General features: G+C 36.7%; 1 protein-coding gene across 7 annotated transcripts in view; it reads right to left on the bottom strand.

The window, feature by feature from the left end:
* SATB2 (SATB homeobox 2) overlaps nucleotides 1-22,466 on the bottom strand; it is a 192,993-nt gene that overhangs the window by 144,212 nt on the left and 26,315 nt on the right. For all 7 annotated transcript variants that reach the window (XM_032405335.1, XM_032405346.1, XM_032405319.1 and 4 more), the window contains one exon: nucleotides 16,492-16,668. In XM_032405335.1, coding sequence (XP_032261226.1) covers nucleotides 16,492-16,668 — 177 coding nt within the window. The remainder of the gene's footprint in view (nucleotides 1-16,491; nucleotides 16,669-22,466) is intronic.

Genomic DNA, 22,466 nt, shown 5'->3' with positions numbered 1-22,466 from the left:
GCCCCACAAACAGCACTTGTAATGAAAACACGGCCATATATCTTGATTTGTCAGAGAACAAATCAGTTTTATCTGTTCATTTTGTGGTTTAGTGTCGTAGGTATTTTAGAAAACATGATTTATAATTCCTCATGCAATTATATATGAAATTAAATCATCTCACTTTTCCAGAAGCATCAAAATATTTCAGATTAAGTAGAATGCACTTGTAATGTCTTTAAAGTTCTCATCTCCCAATCTACTACAAGAAAATAAATAAAAAAAAAACAAAGGGAAAAGAGGGGGAAATATGTAGCATCTTAATGAGTTAGTCTAGTCGTATTAGGTCAGGCCTGTAGAAGCTTTTACTTCTATTCACTATCACAACAATGCCTAATAGAGAGGCAGGCGTGTGGTGGCTAAGCCACCGCCTCAAGAAGCGGAATCCCTGGGTTTGAACGTTTGAATGCTGGCTCCCTCACTTAACTTGCTGTGTGCCCTGGGGTAACTCAGCTAACCTCTCTGTGCATCAGTCTCCTCAGCTGTGAGATGCAGATACCTGTACCTATGTCACACGCGGTTTGTGAGCATTAAATGAGTTTACGCATATAACATACTTAGAGCAACGCCTGGCACATGGGAAGCTCTGCATCTGCTAGCACTATAATTAGCAACAATATGCGCTTCTCTCTTTTTTTAAGGACTAAACATCCATGAAAACATAACAAAATTATGTCTTATTGACTAATACTGAGGCATCCCAATGAGAGACAAGAGAATATGTCCTATTGGTGAGTCCTTGTTTGGGTGATATATTAGTTATTTTAGTAAACTTCAAGACAACGTAGCCAAGATCCCTTATTATTAAGGGACACCTCAGGCTCCTGGAAGAACACACCACTCCCACAAGTGTTTTAATCCCCCTGATTGACAACAGTGTTGGGTCTATTCTTTTTTAAGTAATCTCTACACCCAACATGGGGCTCGAACTCATGACCCCAAGATCAAGAGTGGCATGCTCTCCCGACTAAGCCAGTCAGGTGCTCCCTATTCTTTTTAATTTACCTGGCTAAATTAATATCTGCGGAGAGACTCAGACAAAGTCATAATCTTATCATTAGCCACAAAAGGAAATTTCCCCTTAGTAGTAAGACAGAAAAACAGTTGTTGATGTTAATTGCATTAGTTTCAACTGCAAATGGGTGCATTTTAATATCCATTAGGGGTTACAAGTAAAAAAGAAATATAGCAGCAAATTATAACTTAATGTGTCACATAAAGTATCTTTGACACATACACTTATTTTTATCATAATGAGACACTGGCTTCATAATTAAAACTCTTTCATATAACTTGATATTTTGGTCACACGAGTACATTTCAATAGATAATCTGAGTTACATCAATCCTTATTATGTCTATAATTAAAACCCACCTAAATATTTATTGAAAGCAAATAACTGCTCTCTATCCAAGGGCCAGGATCATAAACCACATAGGACAAGAATGATCCCTACCTCTGAGGACAGACCTCAGTGTAGGCTGAATGACTCCAGAAAAGCACATAAAAAGGAGCTGATCAGAATGGTGCCAATGATACTATTGGGAAGGGGTGCAGGGTAGGTGGCCAAATACATTTTAATTCTAACTAGACTATTTCACACCTGCTAAGCTACAGGGAAGACTATGAAAAGAAAATGGGTCAATCTTAGAACTATAAAATACAGAAGGAAGCCAGAGAGCTGCTCATCTCTTTTCCATGCCCAGCAGGATCTGAGGTCCTCTAGAAACAAACCACCAAAAGGGATCACAACCCACTGCTCCTGCAAGTATGGGAGCTTTCATGATTTGTTTGACAAATTCCCTACCTCCAATAGTGGGCTGTGCTCAATCAATTCAAGCACAGGAAATATCTTCCCTGAGAGTTTCCCCCAATGATTCCTACATAAAATCTCCATTCTACTGTACATAGCAAAATCCAGAGGCCAAAAAATAGACAAACTGTCATCAGTTATTAATTCCTGGGCCAAGGGACATCTTTAACACAGGACTGTCATTGTAAAACTAGTAAGCACTCAGTAAGTAACCCACACAATGCTGTGTATGTGTTTTTTTAAAGACGAGAAAGACCAAAATGTGGGTAAGAACAAGACTATTATAAAAACAAAACATGAAATCAATTAACTGAAGTTTCCTGAATGACACAATGATTTTTTATTCTTCTACCACATTAAAAAACTTAACTCTTTACCATAAGGCAAAGGTAAAAACAAAGCAGGTCAATGACAATTTTAATAACTGGCCTTTCACCTGCAATGAACCAAATAAGAAAAAAATTATTTTCAAAGGATAACTATACTCTCATATAAATATTGGATGGAATAAGTCACTCTGTCTAGCATGGATTAGGCACATTGTCTGTACTTACCACCTCCTAATTTACTGACTGCTCCTAAATCTTTCTAGATAATCAAAAGAAAGCTAATATTTCACATTTGATTTGATAACCAAAAGCTTTACTATTTCATAGTATCAAATAATAAGAAATATGTAAATTATGCATTATAATATTGAGTATAAAACCACAGGTGAAAGTATTGCATATATACAACCTCAACTGTGTAAAAGAATGCCTTGAACCAAAACTAAAGGGGAATGCCTGAAAATGTTACCTACATTTGTCTCTAGGAGGTTGGTCCTCGGGTGACTTTGTCTTCTTTCTACTTTTTCTGTATTTTTTAGTTTTCTGTAACTAACAAGCATTAGTTTACTCCTAGAAAAAGATTTTTTTTTTAATTTGTAAGTTTATAAAGAGCTTAAATATACAAAAATGGGGTCTCATAAAATAAGTTCTCATAAAATGCCATCCCAAGACAGCAAGTTCAATTTTGTTATTTAAACTCAAAACAAGCTCCCCACTCAATTTAAAAATAGGTATGTTCAGTTACCAATTCCAAAATGTCAATCTTTGGTTCATGCCTGTAAAATATAGTCACTATCAGTTTGAATTGTAGACTAAATTCACAGACTGGAAAAATAATGCCACTGAATGGGATATTGGTTAAGTACATATTCTCTGGAGCCAGTAGTTTTTGGTGTCAGCCAAGCTTTTTCCCCTCTCTGAGGTAAATTTACCTCATTACCTCAGAGTGTCTCAGTTTCCTCATTGATAAAATGTAGACAATAATATTATGTACTTGTGGCACCTGGGTGGCTCAGTTGGTTAAGCATCTGCCTTCGGCTCAGGTCATGATCTCAGGGTCCTGGGATCGAGTCCTGCATGAGGATCCCTGCTCAGTATAGAGCCTGCCTCTACCTCTGCCTCTGCCTCTGCTCCTCCCCCAGCTTGTGCTCTCTCCCTCTCCCCCCAAATAAATAAATAAAATCTTTAAAAAATAATAATAATATGTACTTCATGGGGTTATTATAAGGATTGAATGAGTGAATACACATGTAGCACCTAGAACAGTGTCTGGTATATAAAAAGTACTAGATATTAGTACTTAATATTAATTAATAATATTAATTTTATTAAATATATTCATAACATGTCTATCATGTAGAAATTCCAGTTTCCCTTTAAAAAATTAAACCATGGCTTAATATAAGCTAATTCTGACAATATTACATTTATCCTATTCCAAAAATAAAAGAGGCCACACAGGTAAAATTTTCAGAAAACTGAGACTTAACCTTTTAAGTGCCTACACCATTTTATTTTTAATCCTCAAATCCCATTTGAGATCTTCAATTTTGTTCTGGCTAAGGAGAAGCCTAAATTTGCAAACTCCCTTATGGACAAGATGGGGAATCACAGACCTGTACCCCTGAAACAAATAATACATTATATGTTAATTAATTAAATTTAAATTAAAAAAAATAAAAATAAAAGATGGGGAGAATAAGGTCAACATAGCATAATATAATGTCAGGTCTTACCTAACATTTTTTTTTTTTAAAGATTTTATTTATTTATCTGACAGAGAGAGACACAGCGAGAGAGGGAACACAAGTAGGGGGGAGAGGGAGAGGGAGAAGCAGGCTTCCCGCAGAGCAGGGAGCCCGATTTGGGGCTCGATCCCAGGACCCCGGGATCATGACCTGAGCCGAAGGCAGCCGCTTAATGCCTGAGCCACTCAGGCGCCCCTTTACCTAACATTTTTATATATTTCTGGTTTATTTTTTTATGTCCCCTACTGGAATGTACCTTGAGGACAGGGGCATTTTGTTTGGCTCTTTGCTGTGTCGCCAACACTTAGAACAATGTCCGGCACAAAGTATTTGTTAAATGAATGAATAACATGATAGTGTGCAAGAGAACCAGAGAATTAAGAGAGACTAAAGATCTTAATAAAGAGCTCATTTTCCAAATAATTCTGATATATTTTCCTTTGCAGTGTGTCTAAAGCAGGCCCCCTTTCAAATAAGTCTCTTCTCCACCCCACAAGGAATCGCTGTATTCGTAATAATAAAACAAGACGTTTAAAATTGTTCTTTACTGCTGTGGCTCTGCAGCATCCATCCTCAGGAGCCACCATCTCAAGCTGGTCAACTGCTCAGTGCTTTGGATCGAGAACAGACTGCCCTCTTAATCCGCTCCCAGAATGGGAGGCCCAACTTTTACCTGGGAGATTACCCGACTTTGTAGGGCCAAATTATGGAGGGCACAGGTTTGCCTGTGCTATTAGCTTTCCAGCATCTCTCTCTCTGATTTACAAAACTGACAGAAAGAATACGTCGGCTTATTTCTCTGTCGAACGTGCACGAGAAGCTGAGAGGAACCTTGGGCACTGTCTATTTGCATATAGCCTGCAGCGATCTTTTCAAACCCTAGTAACGAGTTTGTAAAACAGTAGTGCAGATTTGCTGTTCTGTCCTGGGTGATATTTTCTCAAACCAAAAAGAGGAAGACAGAGGAAAACCTTTCTGTTTTTTCTCATTGACACACAATTAATTTTGCCAATTACCGTTTTTGAGCGAGCAAATGGCACTCACTCTACAGCTTGCAAAGCTACCATAAAGAAAAAGAAAAAAAAAACCAACCCACTGAATTTCAAAGTGATGGGTTTTAAATGCTCATCACAATCCTGTGAAATCTTTCCTGCACCTCAGAAACCAAACCAAGGTGCCCAAAAGTGACCAAAAGACCAGGAGGATGTGTTTCATCCCTGCCTCCCATGACCACCTCTGAGCTTGCCCACTGGTCACACTGCAGATAAAGAGGTCCCTGACATCTCAGGACACCACTTTGTGTGCCAAGCTACCTAAATAAATGATAAATAAACTGCCCACTAACTGATGCTATGCAGATGAATGAATTATTGAGTTGAAAAGCCATAATAATTTTAAAATACAACAAGACTGTATCTGAGAAAATTTGGCCATCCAAAGTACAAATGTAAAATGTACACTAATATAAGAAGTGAAAGACCTATGATTCTGAAATTTCACAATTTTGCAAAGAATTAACTGAAATTATAAGATTTAGATGACAGAGCTCTTATCCATTAAAAAAAGAAAAAAGCAAGGAATTTTTAAAAAGCATTTTAATATTACAAAATGCTCTATGGCCAAGAATTTTTTGTTGTCTATCACGAATATCAAAACAGACTCTTCCTAGACTTGAAATATGATGGTATAGCCCCAAGACTGAGAGTTGTATCATTGGAGAACTTTAACTATCAAAGATCTACCCAAAAGGTAATAGCACAATCTATTGTAGCACTTGTAAGTGTTTCAGTGAATACGCTTTTTATTAAATGAATTTCTTGAACGGAATCTGTACTACATCTTCTTAAAGCACAGAAAGACCTGGGATTTCAGTAAATGACCACCTTACATTTAAAATCTAAATATTGGTAAAAGACAGTTATACTTTAGAAGGATAGAATAAAAAATTAATCACAATATAAATTGTATCACAGTATCACCAATTTTAGGTTGTAGGTTTCCTACTCATAACTCCTCAAAGCTATATATTTTTAATGATATACTTTAATTATTAAATAAAAGCTGTATATCACTGTGGGTCAATCTGTTTAACCTAGATCATTTTACATGATGCCAAAACACAGAACTCAGATGATTAGTCCCCTCCAGCTTATAGACATTCACACCTAACTCCCAAAAAGAGAGATTTTAAGCAATTTTAAAAATGCACCAAAGCTAATGGCCACCATGGCCAATTGCCCCAAACAAACAGCTGACTAAAAATATTGCTAAGCACTTACCTCATCATGGAAGAAATAATGAGCTAGCTTTTTAATGAATTCTCTTCACTGATGTGATTTTTTTAAATGGGCGTTCAAGTAGAAATTGAAAGGTCAGAGATCAGACTAATTTTTTTTTAATTCACTGCCCTTAACAGTTTTTATCAAGTATTTCCTACTCAACTGCTAGGCATCCTGCATGTCAAGTTGGATAGGGTCTTCATCCTCTACAAATGTACATGTAGACAGTAATTCAATCAGCTGACCTTCATGTGAGCCATAATTATCTATATACTTTAAGTAACACATATTTGTGCCAATATAAGCAAATATAAGGAATCCAGAACTACAAACATTTATATTAGACACTCATCCTTTTTTTTTTAAAGATTTATTTATTTGAGAGAAAGTGCGCGCCTGAGTTGGGGGAGGGGCAAAGGGAAAGGGAGAGTGTCAAGAAGACTGTACTTAGCACGGAGCCCCACGTGGTGCTTGATTTCACCACCCCAAGATCACAACCCGAGCCGAAACCAAGAATCAGACACTGAACCAACTGCGCCACCCAAGCGCCCCTCATTCTTAAATACATATTGGACAAGGAAGTAAAATGGCATTATTCCTCCATTGGCATTTAAAAGTAGTATTTCAGGTTTTGCTCTGTGCAGATGAATAAGCATATGTACACATGCATATATGAATATTTAATTTTATGTAGTAGACGATGGAAGAGTATAGGGGGTTTGTTAGAGATTCGTATCAACACAGCCACTGTTTTATATTTTGGCCCATCCAGCTCTAATGAGGGTGAGACATGGTTAACAGCAATTTTGGGTAGCTTTTTTAGCTCTCTTTTGAGAGCCACAGAATTTTTTTAAAAAGTAGTTTATTTGTTAAAAGATTGCTCCAAGGCCTAAAATTTCTAAATATGCACCTTTTTTTCAACATTGCCCTTATAAAGAAAAAACTGCTGAGAGAGTCTCCCAAACATGAGAGTTTAATTAAAGAAGGAAAAGTGGGGGGAGGAGGGGAAGAGCCAAAGAAAGAAACCAGGAAAGCAATATAAGGCAAGAGATCATTTTAAACATTTTCAATAGGGAGAATATCAAACTTTCATAAAAAAACCTTTGGGCTCTTGGAAACATATGCCTTTTAAGCATCCTCCCTCCCCCCTCCCCAAAAAAGTGTGACTTTTCTGAATTCCATTACAAGGTTATGACTGAGCTTACTAATTGTTTATTTAAAATCATCATATTTGCAGACATTTATAGGGTTAAGATTTTCATTAAGTTTAGCAAAACAAAAATAATTCTGAACTAAAATGGCAAACATTAGATTTAGAAAAGATTTTTTTTTTTTTTTTAAGTAGGCTCCATGCCCAGCATGGAGCCCAAGGCAGGACTTGAACTTAGCTGAGATTAAAAGTTAGATGCTTAAATGACTAAGGCACCCAGGTGTCCCTAGAAAAGAATTTTTAAAAATTTAAGAGAATGAGAGAGACACATCAACCAGTGCAATATATAGATCTGTATGGCTCCTGATTTGAGTAAAACACACACACACACACACACACACACACACAAAAACACTAAAAAAGAAAATTATAAAATGGGAAATTTTTGAACATTGATTGGATATTGCAGGACATTAAGGAATTATCTGCTTTTTAAGAATCATGCTGGTATTGTGGTTATATTTTTAAGATAGTCTTTATCTTTAAGAGATACTTAGTAAATATTTGTGGATAAAATATGAGGTTTAGGATGTACTTTAAAATAATCCAGTGGGAGAGAAGTAAGCTGTGGGTAAGGGCAGAGATGAAACAAGACTGACCATGGGAATTGCTAATCGTTGATGCTACATGATAAATTTATGAGTATTTACTATACTAATCACTCTATTTTGTATATGTTGCATGTTCCCAGAATAAACATTTTGGAGAAATGAAAAACAGAGCATTTCAAGCACTGAATAATCTAAAATGGAAGTATATTCATTTCTAATGATAAAATTTACCCCCAATGTAGCTTCTTTGTAAAGTTCTTTCCAATAGTATGTTGTAAAAGGCTAGTTCCCTAAAAAGTATATAATAAATGAATGAATAAAATATAAAATAATAAATAAGTAATAAATAAATTAAGCCGTTCCTTTAAAAAATATCCTTATTACTTTGGTTTTAAGTCTTATTCTATTCATTCTTACCACTGTTTCTAGTTCCAGACTGAAATTGTTCTCCCTGTGTAGAATGCCTTCAAAAAGATGAAGTCCAGATAAACACTGACAAAATACCTCTATGTTTTGATTAGAAGAATTTGGATCCCAGCAATCCTGTATGTTTTGAATAAATAGCTCTTTGAGTTTAAAAGTTATTATTTGAAGTGTTTTGCCACCATGGGTGGAACCAAAACATCACTGCCCATGGGATGATGACATGGAATAATCTGGAAATGGTGAAGCTGATCACTAAGGAGTCAAATTATATTTTACTTCTGATTAAAATAGCTAATTCATGAATGGGAGCCAACTTCACAGTGATATACAAGGAAAAAAAATTTTCATGGATAAAGTTTAGTAAAAATGAACCTTAAAAATACCCGTTTTCACCGTCAACAAACAGTTACTGAATTCCTATAGACTTCACACTGTGCTATGTATCACTCTGTTTTGAGGGAACAAAATAGTTTCTAGTTCATGAGTCCAAATATAACTATTGAAGACAGTAAACTGGCACTTTTTAGAACTGCATATATTTCTCCAGGGTAATAAATAATACCTTCAGTCCATTTGTTCAATCTTCCGACATTGACTAAATGCCTATCACAAGTCCCACCCTTTGTTCTAAAAAAAAACGGGTCTCTGAGAACACAAGAGTTTCACCAATAAAAAAGCCAACAACAAGCCTATTTTAAAAATGGAGACAACAGTAGACAGAAGTGGCAAATAAATAGCTTTCTTTTAATGAGGCAAAGCAAGAATTTTCTGGAAATTTTAACCCATATTTTCCATCTGGTCACCTACTTCCAAAAACTAAAAAGAGTAATTCTTGATTATTTTTCAAGAATAAAATTAACATTTAGTTATAAATTAGCACTAAACTTGTAAACAGATTTTATATGCATTTCTATTCTCTGAACCTCAGTATTCAATATTTCTGAGCTCAGAGGATCAAAAATCAACTAATAATCTACATACTAAACTTTTCTTGTGTTATTGAACTACCAAATGTAGGCTTCATGAAGGCAAGATTTTTTTCAGTTCTTTATCCCCAGAGCCTAGAATAATGACAGGAACATGGTAGCCATTTAATACTGTTTAATTAACTAATTTGAAAATCAGAATTGCTGAGGAATATGGTTTATTTTCATGTCAAGAATCATTTAGGCTTCGTAAGTAGGAACAGTATATTTGAATTACTCAACCTACTATAGGCCTTCTATTTAGTTTTAGGAATTGGCTTCAATAGACAACAATTCTGTAAGATTTGTTTTTTTGTTTGTTTTTACTGAAGGCTGTCTCAGTTGCCTTGAAAAAGTATCTGTATGTATAATTTATCATTACTGAATATATATAATCATTATCAAATAAATATAATCCTGGGGCACCTGGGTTGCTCAGTCTGTTGAGCGTCTGACTGATTTCAGCTCAGGTCATGGTCTCAGGGTGGTGAGATTGAGCACCGCATAGACTGGGATTGGGATTCTTTCTCCCTCTCCCTCTATGCCCACCGCCCCCACTCACGCATACTCTTTCATAGCTAGCTAGCTAGATAGATAGATAGAATCCTTACGTTAAGCACCCACTCTAAAAGTCCTGCCTTTTAGGGTTTATGTCAAAGAGTAAGGAGCAAGCATTAAATAAGAATTGACTCCTACCCCAACTCCCACTGATCATGGCTATCACAGACCAGTCCTGTGGTTAAGAACCCTGACTCTGGAGTTGGATCCCTGGGCTTCAGATCTCAGCTCTTCCACCCATTGCCCTGTGTGCCCAGGAAAGTTACTTCCCTTCTTTGTTTGCCTCACTTTCTTCATCTGTGAAATGGGGGAACATATAACTTACTTCAAAAAACTGTTGTGATATTTAAATGAATCAGTACATGCAAATCTTTTAGAATAGTGCCTGACATACTGTAACTGCTCAATTAATATTACCTAGCACTATTAAAACTCTAAGAAATCCCTTATTTTATTTATACATCACAGGGACTCATTAACGACTTATTCTTTTTTTCATCTTAAACCGAAAAAACAACAGAAATACATCTGTATCATGGACAAGTTTTCACACTTATGGATACATTAGGGACAAAGTGAATTGCCTATCAAAATTGTGTAGTAAGGTAGAAATAACAAATTCCCACTTATTAAGAGAATTCATGGAGAAAGCAGAATTTCATACTTACATATTCTTTCTGATTAGAAAAAGAACACAATCCCCCTACCATATAATCCCACCACCCACACTGATGACATCTGAATAGATTTCCTTTGTCTTTTTTCTATGCATATATGTATAATTTTATATAATTGAGACTGTATCTGGCACTGTTCTTGACTCACATAACACGGTATTAAATGTACTTTTGTGTCACTTTTTTAAAATATCATTTTAAATGATTGTATAAATTTAATTATTCCAACATAAACAAGAAAAAATGATAATTAATACACCTTCTCTTCCATAATTTTTATATACTCATGAACCCAAAAATAACCAGCCAGAAAGAATTTTTGCTTATTTATTGCTCAGCATGTTTGTTTTTAAATAAAATTTTCTGGTCAAAACTAAATTTTACAATCTTAAGAAACAAGAACAAAGCTGCAAACAACACATTCCTGATCTCAAACTATAGTAAAAAGGTATAGTAAACAGTAAGGCATTGGCATAAAAACAGACACACAGATCATTGGAACAGAACAGAGAGACCAGAAATAAACCCATGCTTATATGGTTAATTAATTTACAACAGAGAAGCCAAAAATATACACTGGAAAAAGCACAGTCTCTTCAATAAATGGTGTTTGGAAAACTGGACAGCTACATGCAAAAGAATGAAACTGGACCAATACCTTACACCACACACAAAAATTAACTCAAAATGGATTAAAGACTTCAATGTAAAACTTGAAACCATAAAACTCCTAGAAGAAAATACATGCAGTAAGCTCCCTGACATAGGTCTTGGAGATGAGTTTTTGGATCTGACACCAAAAGCAAAGGCAACAAAAGCAAAAATAAACGAGTGAGGCTACATCAAACTAAAAAGCTTCTACACAGCAAAGGAAACCACTAACAAAATGAAAAGGCAACCTATTAAATGAGAAAAAATATTTACAAATCATATATCTGATAAGGGGCCAATATCCAAAATATATAAAGAACTCATACAACTTAAAAGCAAAAAAATAAACAATCTGATTAAAAAATGGACAGAGAATCTGAACATGCATTTTTCCAAAATCATACAGGCCAACGGGTACATGAAAAGATGCTCAATACCACTACTTATCAGGGAAATGGAAATCAAAACCACAATGAGATATCACCTGACACCTGTTAGAATGGATAGTATCAAAAAGACAAGAAATAACAAGTATTGGCAAGGATGTGGAGAAAAGGGAACACTTGTGTACTGTTGGTGGGAATGTAAATTGGTACAGCCACTGTGAAAAACAGTATGGAGGTTCCTCAAAAAATTAAAAATAGAACTACCATATGATCCAGATATTTTACTTCTGGGTATTTACCAAAAAGGAAATACTAACACGAAAGAGAGAGAGAGAGAAAAAGAAAGAAAGAAGAAAGAAAGAAAGAAAGAAAGAAAGAAAGAAAGAAAGAAAGAAAGAAAGAAAGAAAGAAAGAAAGAAAGGAAGGAAGAAAGAAAGGAAGGAAGGAAGGAAGAAAGAAAGAAAAAGAAAGAAAGAACTTGAAAAGATATGAACGGCCATGCTCACTGCAGCATTATTTATAAAGCCAAGACATGGAAACAATCTATGTGTCCATCAACGGATGAATGGATAAAGAAAATGTGGTACACACATGCACACATACAAATATTATTGAGCCATAAAAAAAGAAAGAAATCTTGTCATTTGTGACAGCATGGATGGAACTTGAGGGCATTATGCTAAGTGAAGTAAGTCAAACAGAGAAGACAAATACCATATGATCTCACTTCTAAGTGCAATCTTAAAAGAAAAAAATTAATTAAAAAAAACCAAGCTTCATAGGTACAGAGAACAGATGGTGGTTGCCAGAGGTGGGGGTGGGGTGGGCAAAACAGGTGAGGGAGTCAAAAGGTACAAGCTTCCAGTTATAAAATAAATAAGTCCTGGGGATATAATGTACAGTATGGGGACTATGGTTAATAATACTGTATTGTATGTTTGAAAGTTGCTAAAAGAGTAAATCTTAAAAGTTCTCATGATAAGGAAAAAAATTCTATAATTATGTGTGGTGATGGATGTTAACTAGACTTATTGGGGTGATTATTTCACAATATACACAAATATCAAATCATTATGTTATATATCTAAAACTAATATGTTTATGTCAATTACACCTCAATAAAAATATATATAAATAAAATTCTACAAGTTACTTTAAAATTTACAGGAAGCAGAGGAGAAATAAGATGTCCACTTACAAATTTAGTCAATTGTGCACAGTGAGGAATCATGTTGCCAATCACTGCGACCTCCCCAAATCCACCATCCACGTTAGCACCTATGAATAGCTACTTAATCAGTAGGATAAAGAACTCTCTCAATAATGTGGAGAGATCCATAGTTATTACCAAAAGCTGTATGGGGCAGAACTGAAAGGATGAAAAGAAAAGAAGAAAGAAGAAAGGGAATGACCAAGTTGAATTTGGGGGAGTGGTAGGGTTGCTACACAGCAATTCCCTAGGTTAACACTCCTCTTCCAAAACTAGGAAGACTTTTGATTCAGAGATATGGACTCTTGGTCCACCATAAAATGTGCTTGCTACTCATTAGCTCTTAGGCTACCTACTCTAGGAAAAGCAAAATGCCTGGTATCTTTTGACTTTTTGCATATGTAAAACAGCAGGTCAAATGTATCCTGGATCTCTCTCATCCTTGAGAATCACAGAGAGTTAATGGTATGTGTCCTGGGAAATGGAGGGCTTGGCTCAGTTAGAAGCACCATGCCCATCACTTATGACAGTATTTTTTGCCCTTACCTTCTCTGGAGTCCCAATATGTGGCTTCAAATAAAGATTACTATAAAAGGGGAGGGGGGAGAGTGTTGGAAATCCCTGACCTCCATTTTAGTGGAATCTCTGCATCCTTTAGAAGCAAATATTCTTTCTTAATAAAGTCTCTTAAGCTCACTTGGAGGGAATGTCCTCTAAAAAAAGAAATTGACTATCCCACACTCACAAAACATGGGTGCACTATCTTGTCATTAGGACCTGAGTATCACTCCAAAATAATGACATTGCCAATGTATTTTCTCTTTTCAAGGCAATTTGAATACTATCCAATTCAATTATTGAAACTATTTTCTGGGTATGTCAAAATAAAAAATATCATGTTTCAAGAGCCTTAATTTTTAAAATAGGCTCAGGGTGCCAGGGTGGCTCAGTAAATTAAGCACCCAACTCTTGATTTTCGCTCAGGTCATGATCTCAGGGTCATGAGATCGAGCCCTGCGTCAGGCTGCACTCTGAACACGGAGCCTGCTTAGGATTTCCTCCCTCCCTCTCCCACTGCCCCTCCCCCCAACCCCATTCACTTACTCTCCCTCTCTAGAATAAAGAAATAAATCTTTTATAAATAAATAAACAAACAAATAGATAAATAAAAATAGGCTCAAACAACCCACTCTCCTTGCAGTTTAGTTCTGTCCAAGTTTTCCAACATAGGAAGAAGTTCAGAAACGCTCAGTTTCTCTGCTGCAAATGGATTTGCTAGGTCACCCAATGACTTCCCCATCCTGGGGGAACTACCTAACCAATGAACAAACAAAATCAAAACAAAACAGAAAACTAGACCCATACAAATTCAGACTTCGAATATGCAGTCATATTTTGTTCTACCTCCTTTTCTAGCTTTCTCTCACTCTGCTGCTTGTCCAGCACACAAATGACCAGTCTTATCATGCATTCTGTTTGGTCTACAATAAACATGCAGCGAATTGCCTATGTTTGATGATCTAAATGACAACAAAGATCTAATACATTCATTTCAAAATAAACAATTCCAAGTTTTTCCGTTTACCCAAAGCAGAGATCAGCAGCCTAATTTAAAACTAAGCAAACTGCATTTTTTTCCCCTCTAAAATTACAGTACAGGACCTAGTGCTAAAACCTTTGTTTACCTACAAAATAAAGTATTAACTGTGATCTAGAGTACCTTCAGAATGTTGATTCAACTTTTTACAAGTGTAATATTCAGTATTTTTTAACCATGGTTTTCAAAAACTTTGGGGAAGCAAGTATTTGCTTTTGACTTTTCTCCTGTTTAATCCTCCACTGTAGACCATATCCCTTGCTACCGTATCTATCTCACCCTGGTGGGTAGAACTCTCAGTCCCCATCACTGAATGGAACAGTGTGGCTCCCTAGTGCAAATTTCCTGAGAGCCCCTTCCCTGAGCATGTGCCAAGAATCAAATCTTGGCCACTTAGTGCTCTGTGCTCCACATGTGAGCTCACGGCGTGTTGAGCAACCGTGCTAACTGAGATGGATAGCCCTGTCAAACAGGAAGCTGGCGCACCAGGATGCAAGCAGTGGGATACAATGACCTTTACATTCAGAAAAAAAATATCCCTAAAATGGCATGAAAAGTTATGGGGGGGAGGAGGAGGGATTCTTTTATTTCATTTAGGCACATAGCATAAAATAAAAGCAATGGTGCCTAGTATGCAATTTGCTCGGGATCAAATCTTGAATCCCTTACACAAGAAAGAAAGTCGTCAGAGAAAGGAAATGAATCATCCTTTATCACACTGCTTTGAAACAGTGGACTCGACAATTCAGCTGTTATTACTGCACCCGACAGGCCAAGCGCTCGGATTCAGACAGCGCTTGGACTCATAATGATCCATGGGGTTACTACCTGCCCTGGGAAAACATTCTTGACCTCTGGTTTCAGGTGGGTTGCTTTCTTGGTAGAATTAAAATCTAATTTAAATACTTAAACATTTTTAAACAGCGATGATCTGCTTACAGAATCAGAGTCAAGGGCTTGGATATTAAATCCCATGTCCTTGGTCGCCATATTTGTAACTTTGTATATATTGCTTAATCTCTCATAGTTTTCTTATCTGAATAAATGGAGGCTCTGACTGACCGTTCCTAGGAATTATATGAAGAGGGACTCATAAAAAAAGTTGCAAAAATCTGTGGCACATATACCAATGTTAAGTAAGAATAATAATATAGAAAATTAATGTATAAAACAAGACCTGGAAGTTACATATGTCTCTCCTTTGGTTATAACACATTATCATAAATTGTACAATTCAATCCTTTCAGCTGAAATACAGTAACAATCATTCCATTGGGTCAATTTTTTTTTTCATTTTTCAAGGTTTGGGGGATATTTTTATGTTATTTGTTTTGTCAATTCTTTGCCATGAAAGAACAATGGGCTACACTTCAGAGTGAAGCAACACAAGCTCACAACGGGCTCGCGAGTGCTGTACAATACACGCGGAAATAATGATGCAATTTTAATTTTTAATTAAATAGATAAAATGAATTGATCACAAAAACACTGAGATTTTTGTTGTTGTTGTTGTTTTGTTTTGTTTTTGTTTTACTGAATGGACAACCCTAAAACTACAGAGCAATTTTCAAAGATACAAAAGTTTGGTAAAATGCATCCATTTTTTTTTTGTATTTAATTAAAAGCTGATTGTAAAGTGCAGAAGCTGCAGGCCTAAAAGCAATAAATAAATTTAGAAAATTGAAAGCTTATAAATCATGTACGGAAGTTTGGGTAAGTTAGGATCAAACATCTCCGCACTCTGAGAGCCCCACTTTAGGGACTCAGAGGAAGTACCAGAGCTATCAGTGCCAACAAAACGAAGAGGGTCACTTTAAAATGCAAGTTTATTTTGGAGGCTCTAGAGGTGCTGCCAGTGAAACGCTTCCCAAAGCAACCAGAAAACAAGTCACTGCAAGAGACCCTCTGCTATCCGCTGCTCGGAAAAGATGTTAGACCTGACCATTCTCGTCCAACCCTTGTTTGGAGAATTATTTCAGGAAACACATTCTTCCTCAAATCATGACACACAGAGGCGTGGGGCGGGGAGAGGAGGGGACACGCAGTCCTACCTTGCGCCTGAGCTGCAGAGCTGTGGGAGTACCCCAGGGCCAGGAGCGCGGTCTCCACCAGCTGGCTAAAAAGCACATCTTTTCGAACCAGAACGAACTCTGCATGTTCTTCTCTGTTGTCATATTCAAGAGAGCCATCCAACTGCTCCACCACACAAAAGACAGGAATCATCAAACCTGAAGAGACAAAATTCAAGAGCAAAACACAAACATTACAAAGCAAATCTCAGTCACCGTGATGAGAAGGGAAGAGGCAGTTATAAAAGTTACTCATCTGTGATCGACAATGGTTTAGATTAAACAAGCCTCTTAGTTGGATAGGCCTAATGGGAAAGCTGTGGATTTTTTTTCCCCTTCCTTATTACTATCAGACTGCAGCAGAATTGCCCTGGGCAAAGGCAGAAGCCCTCAGATTCCAGTCATTAAAATGTGGAGTGTGCCCATCAGAGGTGTCCTGCCTGAGACCCTAACTGCAGAGCTGCCACAAAGCTGAGGTTAAGGTGACCTTCCAGACCCTTACAACCTTCATGTCTATGATTTTATCATTAACTATTAATCGGGACTAGTATTTCCAGATCAGATCTGCTTTTGTCTGGAAATGCTGTAAAAAACCTAGTAGAGAGGCATATTTGATTTCGGGCCCTAAGCTATCAAGTGACTATGTCTAAGAAAGCCAATAGGAATTTTTTTATTTTTTAACAGTCCCTCTTGTATCTTTTATCTAAGTCCCGGCAAATAGGTCATCAATTAGTCTGCAAATATCCTGCTCACGAAATCTTAACTGACATTTAACTTATGTCAAAACATGCATCCAAATGTAAAACTTTGTCTTTTTTTTAATTATTATTTTACATATTAACACCAGTTACCACTATAAAGGGAATTATCTCTTCTTGTGTTTTCAGAGAAAAGAAGTAAACTACCCTAAAGGATAAAGCAAATTAGTCTAGTTGAAAATCTGTTGAAATCTGTTGTCACTGAAATATTTCTCTGCTTTGTATCAAAGTGTGAAAAGCTAAAAAATGTTTAATTCGCCAAAGATTTTTTTATAAACTGTTTTTTATTTTTAAAAAAGTCATACAGGCATTTAAATCTAAACATAGCCAAGGCATAAGAAGATCAAAGTTTTACCAACATACAAGTAATAAACACGGACTCTGCCCCATGTAATTCACACAAATTAGTAATGTTATGGAATAGATCTGTTCTGGGTCTTCTCTCTTTGTGCAAGAAAACCAAAAGTTATGAAGGACAGGTGGGCAAGCTGAGAGATGGGGGGAGGTGGACAATTAGTTGGTCATTGCTGAAGGCACTTTACAATAAAAATAAGACCTCTGTGTAAATGACCCATGGGAGTTCTGCCTGTGAGACACAGACTACACAGTTTTTCTAAAAGCCCCTCCCCTCTGCCTAGACCCTAGAAGCCACCTGACTCACTCTGATCTGGAAAGCAGAGAGTGGGAGCAGACACCCTGCAAACTACCAGGTCACAGATGCAGATTTTTGTTCTAAAGATAATACAATGGTGCAACTGGTTCCCATGTGCTAATTATTATTATTAAAGATAGTAAGTATAGGGTGTAATTATTAAATGTAATCATTATTAACAATAATAATACTCATTAAGAATTGTTATCATTAAGGATCATGGTAATTATTATTAAGCCAGCACAACAGTCTAACAAGTCACACCATACCATTCCCGGGACAACTACTGACTCCATGTTCACTCTCAAGAACAATAAGGCAGCATTATTGTTTGTAGAAAATACACTACCTATGGTACAGATTTATAGAAAATAGGAAATAAGGGTGGAGCAGACTGATTGTTTTAGACAAACAAGGAAATTTAGCCTGGCCACATGGTGCCTTATAAAATATTTTTTAGAATTGTGACCAGTACTAGTCTATCAAACGCTTACTTATTTATGCCCAATTTATTCCCAAATGTAGGTAAGACATGAAATGAACACTATAAATTACACTGCCTCCAAATTATCTTTGTGCTCATTCATTTATCCAATTTTTATTCCCTGAACACCTACTGTGTGCCAGGTATCCCCTGTGGCTTCAGAGATACAAGAACAAGTCTGATGTGGCTCCTGCCCTCAATGCTGTTGAAGGTGCTGTAAAATCTTCCTAAGCAAGCATAATGGCATTTTATAGGACCTATCCATCAGAGTCCTTACCAGCAGGGAATAGCCCCCATTTAGACCTTTTAACTCTTACATACTGGTATATGATCTTTGTCCAAGGAAGCAGGTTGATTTCTACTTCTAATGATTTCAGCGTATGCACACATAGGGCCATGTAGTCAGTGGTGCCATAAGCTACTTCACCACTAATACCTATGTGTACATAAGTTTCAATGCTGAAAATCCATGTGCAGTTCCTAATGTCAACATCTGAGTGTCACACATCTGGGAATCACCGACAGATAAGGCCTTTCAATGAATCCAGTTGCCTCCATAAGCTATCATGTATCCATTACTTAGGAACCATAAATCTTTTTCAAGTCTATAGTCAACTAAAAAAAAAACCTAAGACCCTATTAATTTTTAAAAATAATAACAGTTCAGTGAGTGAGATATGAAATACAACATTAAAGCACAAGGGTCTATACCATTCAGGAACTTATGTTTTGAAAGTATCAGTTATCAAAATATTTCCTAAACATTTTAGTCCAGTGATTAAAGAAAGCAATCGTTATCTGACATGAGAGCAATAACTCCTTCCAGCCAAAAAGCAAGCACCAATCCTTCACAGGCATCACCTAGTTAGAAAGAAAAGAAAAGAAAAAAAGAAAAGGAAAGGCAAGGCAAGGCAGAGAAAAGAAAAGAAAGGAAAAGAAAAGGATTTTGAAGTCATTTATAAAATAAAATAATATTAACCAGAAGTGTATGACAACAGAATTTACTCTGAAAGCATATATATATGAGCTACTAAAAATAAAGAGATTATATAAAGAAAAATGTACCTTTTTACTAGAATTTCATGGATCAAATTTCAATTATGAAATTTTTACAGTGAAACACAATTTTTACAAAAGAAGAGGAAAAATAGGTGTGATTACTAGTAACAACAGCAAGAGAAATGAAAAATGGTGAAACAGTCCAGTTGGGGTCAAGTGTGAGGAAGAAGAAAATTAAGGCATAGGTTTTAAAAACTTAAAAACAGCAAATCCCTGGCAAAGAAAACTATAAAAGGATGAGTAGGAATATATATCAAAAAAAGGCATTCCATTTGGTACCCCCTCCCCACTCTCTCCAGGCGAAAAAGAAAAAGGAAGGAAGGAAGGAAGGAAGGAAGGAAGGAAGGAAGGAAGGAAGGAAGGAAGGAAGAAAGAAAGAAAGAAAGAAAGAAAGAAAGAAAGAAAGAAAGAAAGAAAGAAGAAAGAAAGAAAGAAAAAGAAAAGTGGCAGTGGATAAAAAGATAGGGAGAGTATTTGAAAAGCAATTCAAAAAATAAGAATGGGAAGAATTAAAAGCTAAGTTCCAATAAAAGAATAACAATGTAAAAATGAAATGTATTTATACAACAAAATTTACAAATGATCAAGAAAAAAAAGAAAGAAACTCTTATTCTAGCCCTGTATCTGGAACTTATGGCATTATTTTTCTTTTATTGTAGCACAGACCCATTTCCAGATGATCAAGTAGGGAACTTTGAACCTTTTGATTATAAGCCTCACTAAGCTTTCTACAATTGTGGCAGGTTAAGCAGGTAGTTTCATCTAAGGGACAGGCACACAGTCCCAGCCATTTGCTAAGAATTAAGAGTTGTTCTGACAATTGGGATGAATGGTGAATTCTGTTGTCACTGAGGCAAAATAAGCAGGAGATTCCTTCCACTAGAAAAATGCATTTCCCAACTGTCATTAGTTCCAATGCTCAAACTGTCATTTTCATTGTGACATTATTTCTGAAAAAGTGTGTATGATTATAAAGGCAACCTAATCTTCACCACGGCGGCCATGGGAATACAGGCAAATGGGAGATGGTCAAATGTGGTGGTGACTAGCTCTGCGTAAGGAGGCAGTCAACTCTTGGATCAAATCCTGGCACTGTCGTTCTTTACCTATTGTAGTGAGCTCGGGTAATTTATTTGACCTCTCTGAGGCTCAAATTCCTCCCAGTTAAGATGCAAATAATAATATCTACATCACAGAGTTGCTGTGAGGATTAAACACTGTGAAATAGTTGTCTGGCAGCTCTCAAACAATGGAACCTATTTGTTTTTCTTTTTTCCAAAATCAGTATTAATACCATTAATTAATACCATTAATTAATACCATTAATACAGAGGAAAATAAGGAATCAATAATTTTTTTCAGGGTCCATAATCAATGCTCATGAAACTTACTAAAAAGCTTTTCTTCAGAATAAAAATGATACTCATAATCATTGAATTACTTAAGATGTTCAATGTGCCCCAAGCAAAAGGGTGAAAGTATTAAAAATACATTTTATACTCTAAAACTGCTTGCCCACTACGGTAGCTATTAGCCACGTGGGGCAACTAAACACTTGAAATGTGACGAGTCCTGAATTGAGATGTGCCGTAAGTATAAAATACACACTCAATTTCAATGATTTAATAGCAAAAAACAAATAAATATAGCATGAATAATTTTTAAAAATCAACTGCAGGTAGAAGTATCTTGGATGCACTGAGTTAAATAAAATATATTATCAAAATTAATTTCACCTGTTTAACTTCTTTTAAACAAAGCTACTAGACACCAACATATACAATGGTTTTCCTGACACAGGATAAAGTCATCACAAACTGATAACTAAGACAATTGTGCAATTGTCTTGAGCATTTCTTGGATGCCCCTCAAGTTATCTTTCCTCTGTGTTCCTGATCTTAGGAGACTTGAGGACAGATGTACTATTGGTTAAACTCCAAAATCTAACGTGACATCTCTGCATCATCAAGCAAAGCGTAGGCCATTGTTTTATTCCTAACTGTATTAATCCAACTTCTTTAATAAGGGAAAGGTTTTTCCCCCCTTCCCTTCATTTTAAAGAACGGTTTTCAGGAAATGCCACAACACTGGCATGAAAGTGACCCAAGGAACAAGTATCCTGTAATGCTCTGGATAGCTCACCTCAACAATGAAAGATGAAAGAAGGTCCAGCGGCCGGGGTCTAGAGGACTGGATTACACCGCTTTCCACAAAGTCACACAAAACAAACCTGTCACTTGCATAGCACCCGCTAACTTACCACACACTCTAGCATACACACGTACCTTCATCTTTCTCCCCACCTTTACCCCATGAGAGGGTATCAGTATTCTCATCCAGTAAATGAGGAAACAAACCATGGGAAAATAAGTAACATGCTCAAGAGAGGCACAAGGAGAACCGTTCAGGTTAGCCAACTCTAAACTCCAGGCATGCTGCTTTCTTGGGAATGGAAAACTACACCTGGAAACCCACACCCACAAAAATCCAAAGGCTTGGCCTTTTAGCAAAGGCCCCTTCATTGCTCGCAAAGTCCAATGGGTGACATGCATTGCTTAAAAGTAAATTCACCTTTTGACATGTGAGGCACTGTGCTAGGCACCCAGAAGGAGTCGAACACAATCGCTGCCCTTTGGTCACTCACAGACAAAGAAAGGTTCAAATGAGTCATACTCTAGTGAAGGTGACAGTGGGCTCCAGCCTCCACCCCAATCCCTTTGTCTCCTGGGTCCACCCTCATTCTTGGACCTGCCCCCTGAATGACAGGAGCCAGTCTATGACAGGAGGCCAGCCTTTCTCCTCCTCTCTTTCCAAGGGCTCCTGAAACAGTCTGTTTCCAGAAGGAAGGCAGCCACAGGGCCCACTCCCTTCCCTGAAGCTGGCGGTATATCTGGTTCTATCACCTGAGAAGGTCCCAGGGCTAACTGAAGATTACAAAGGCTTTAGGGCAGAGCCTGTCATATCTGCTCTTTGTATAAAACTGAACCTGGAGTAAAGCACCACA

This window comes from Phoca vitulina, unplaced genomic scaffold (genome assembly GCF_004348235.1).
Source record: "Phoca vitulina isolate PV1807 unplaced genomic scaffold, GSC_HSeal_1.0 scaffold1, whole genome shotgun sequence".
NCBI classification, from domain to species: Eukaryota; Metazoa; Chordata; class Mammalia; order Carnivora; family Phocidae; genus Phoca; species Phoca vitulina.
This window is presented reverse-complemented; position numbering and strand designations above follow the sequence as displayed.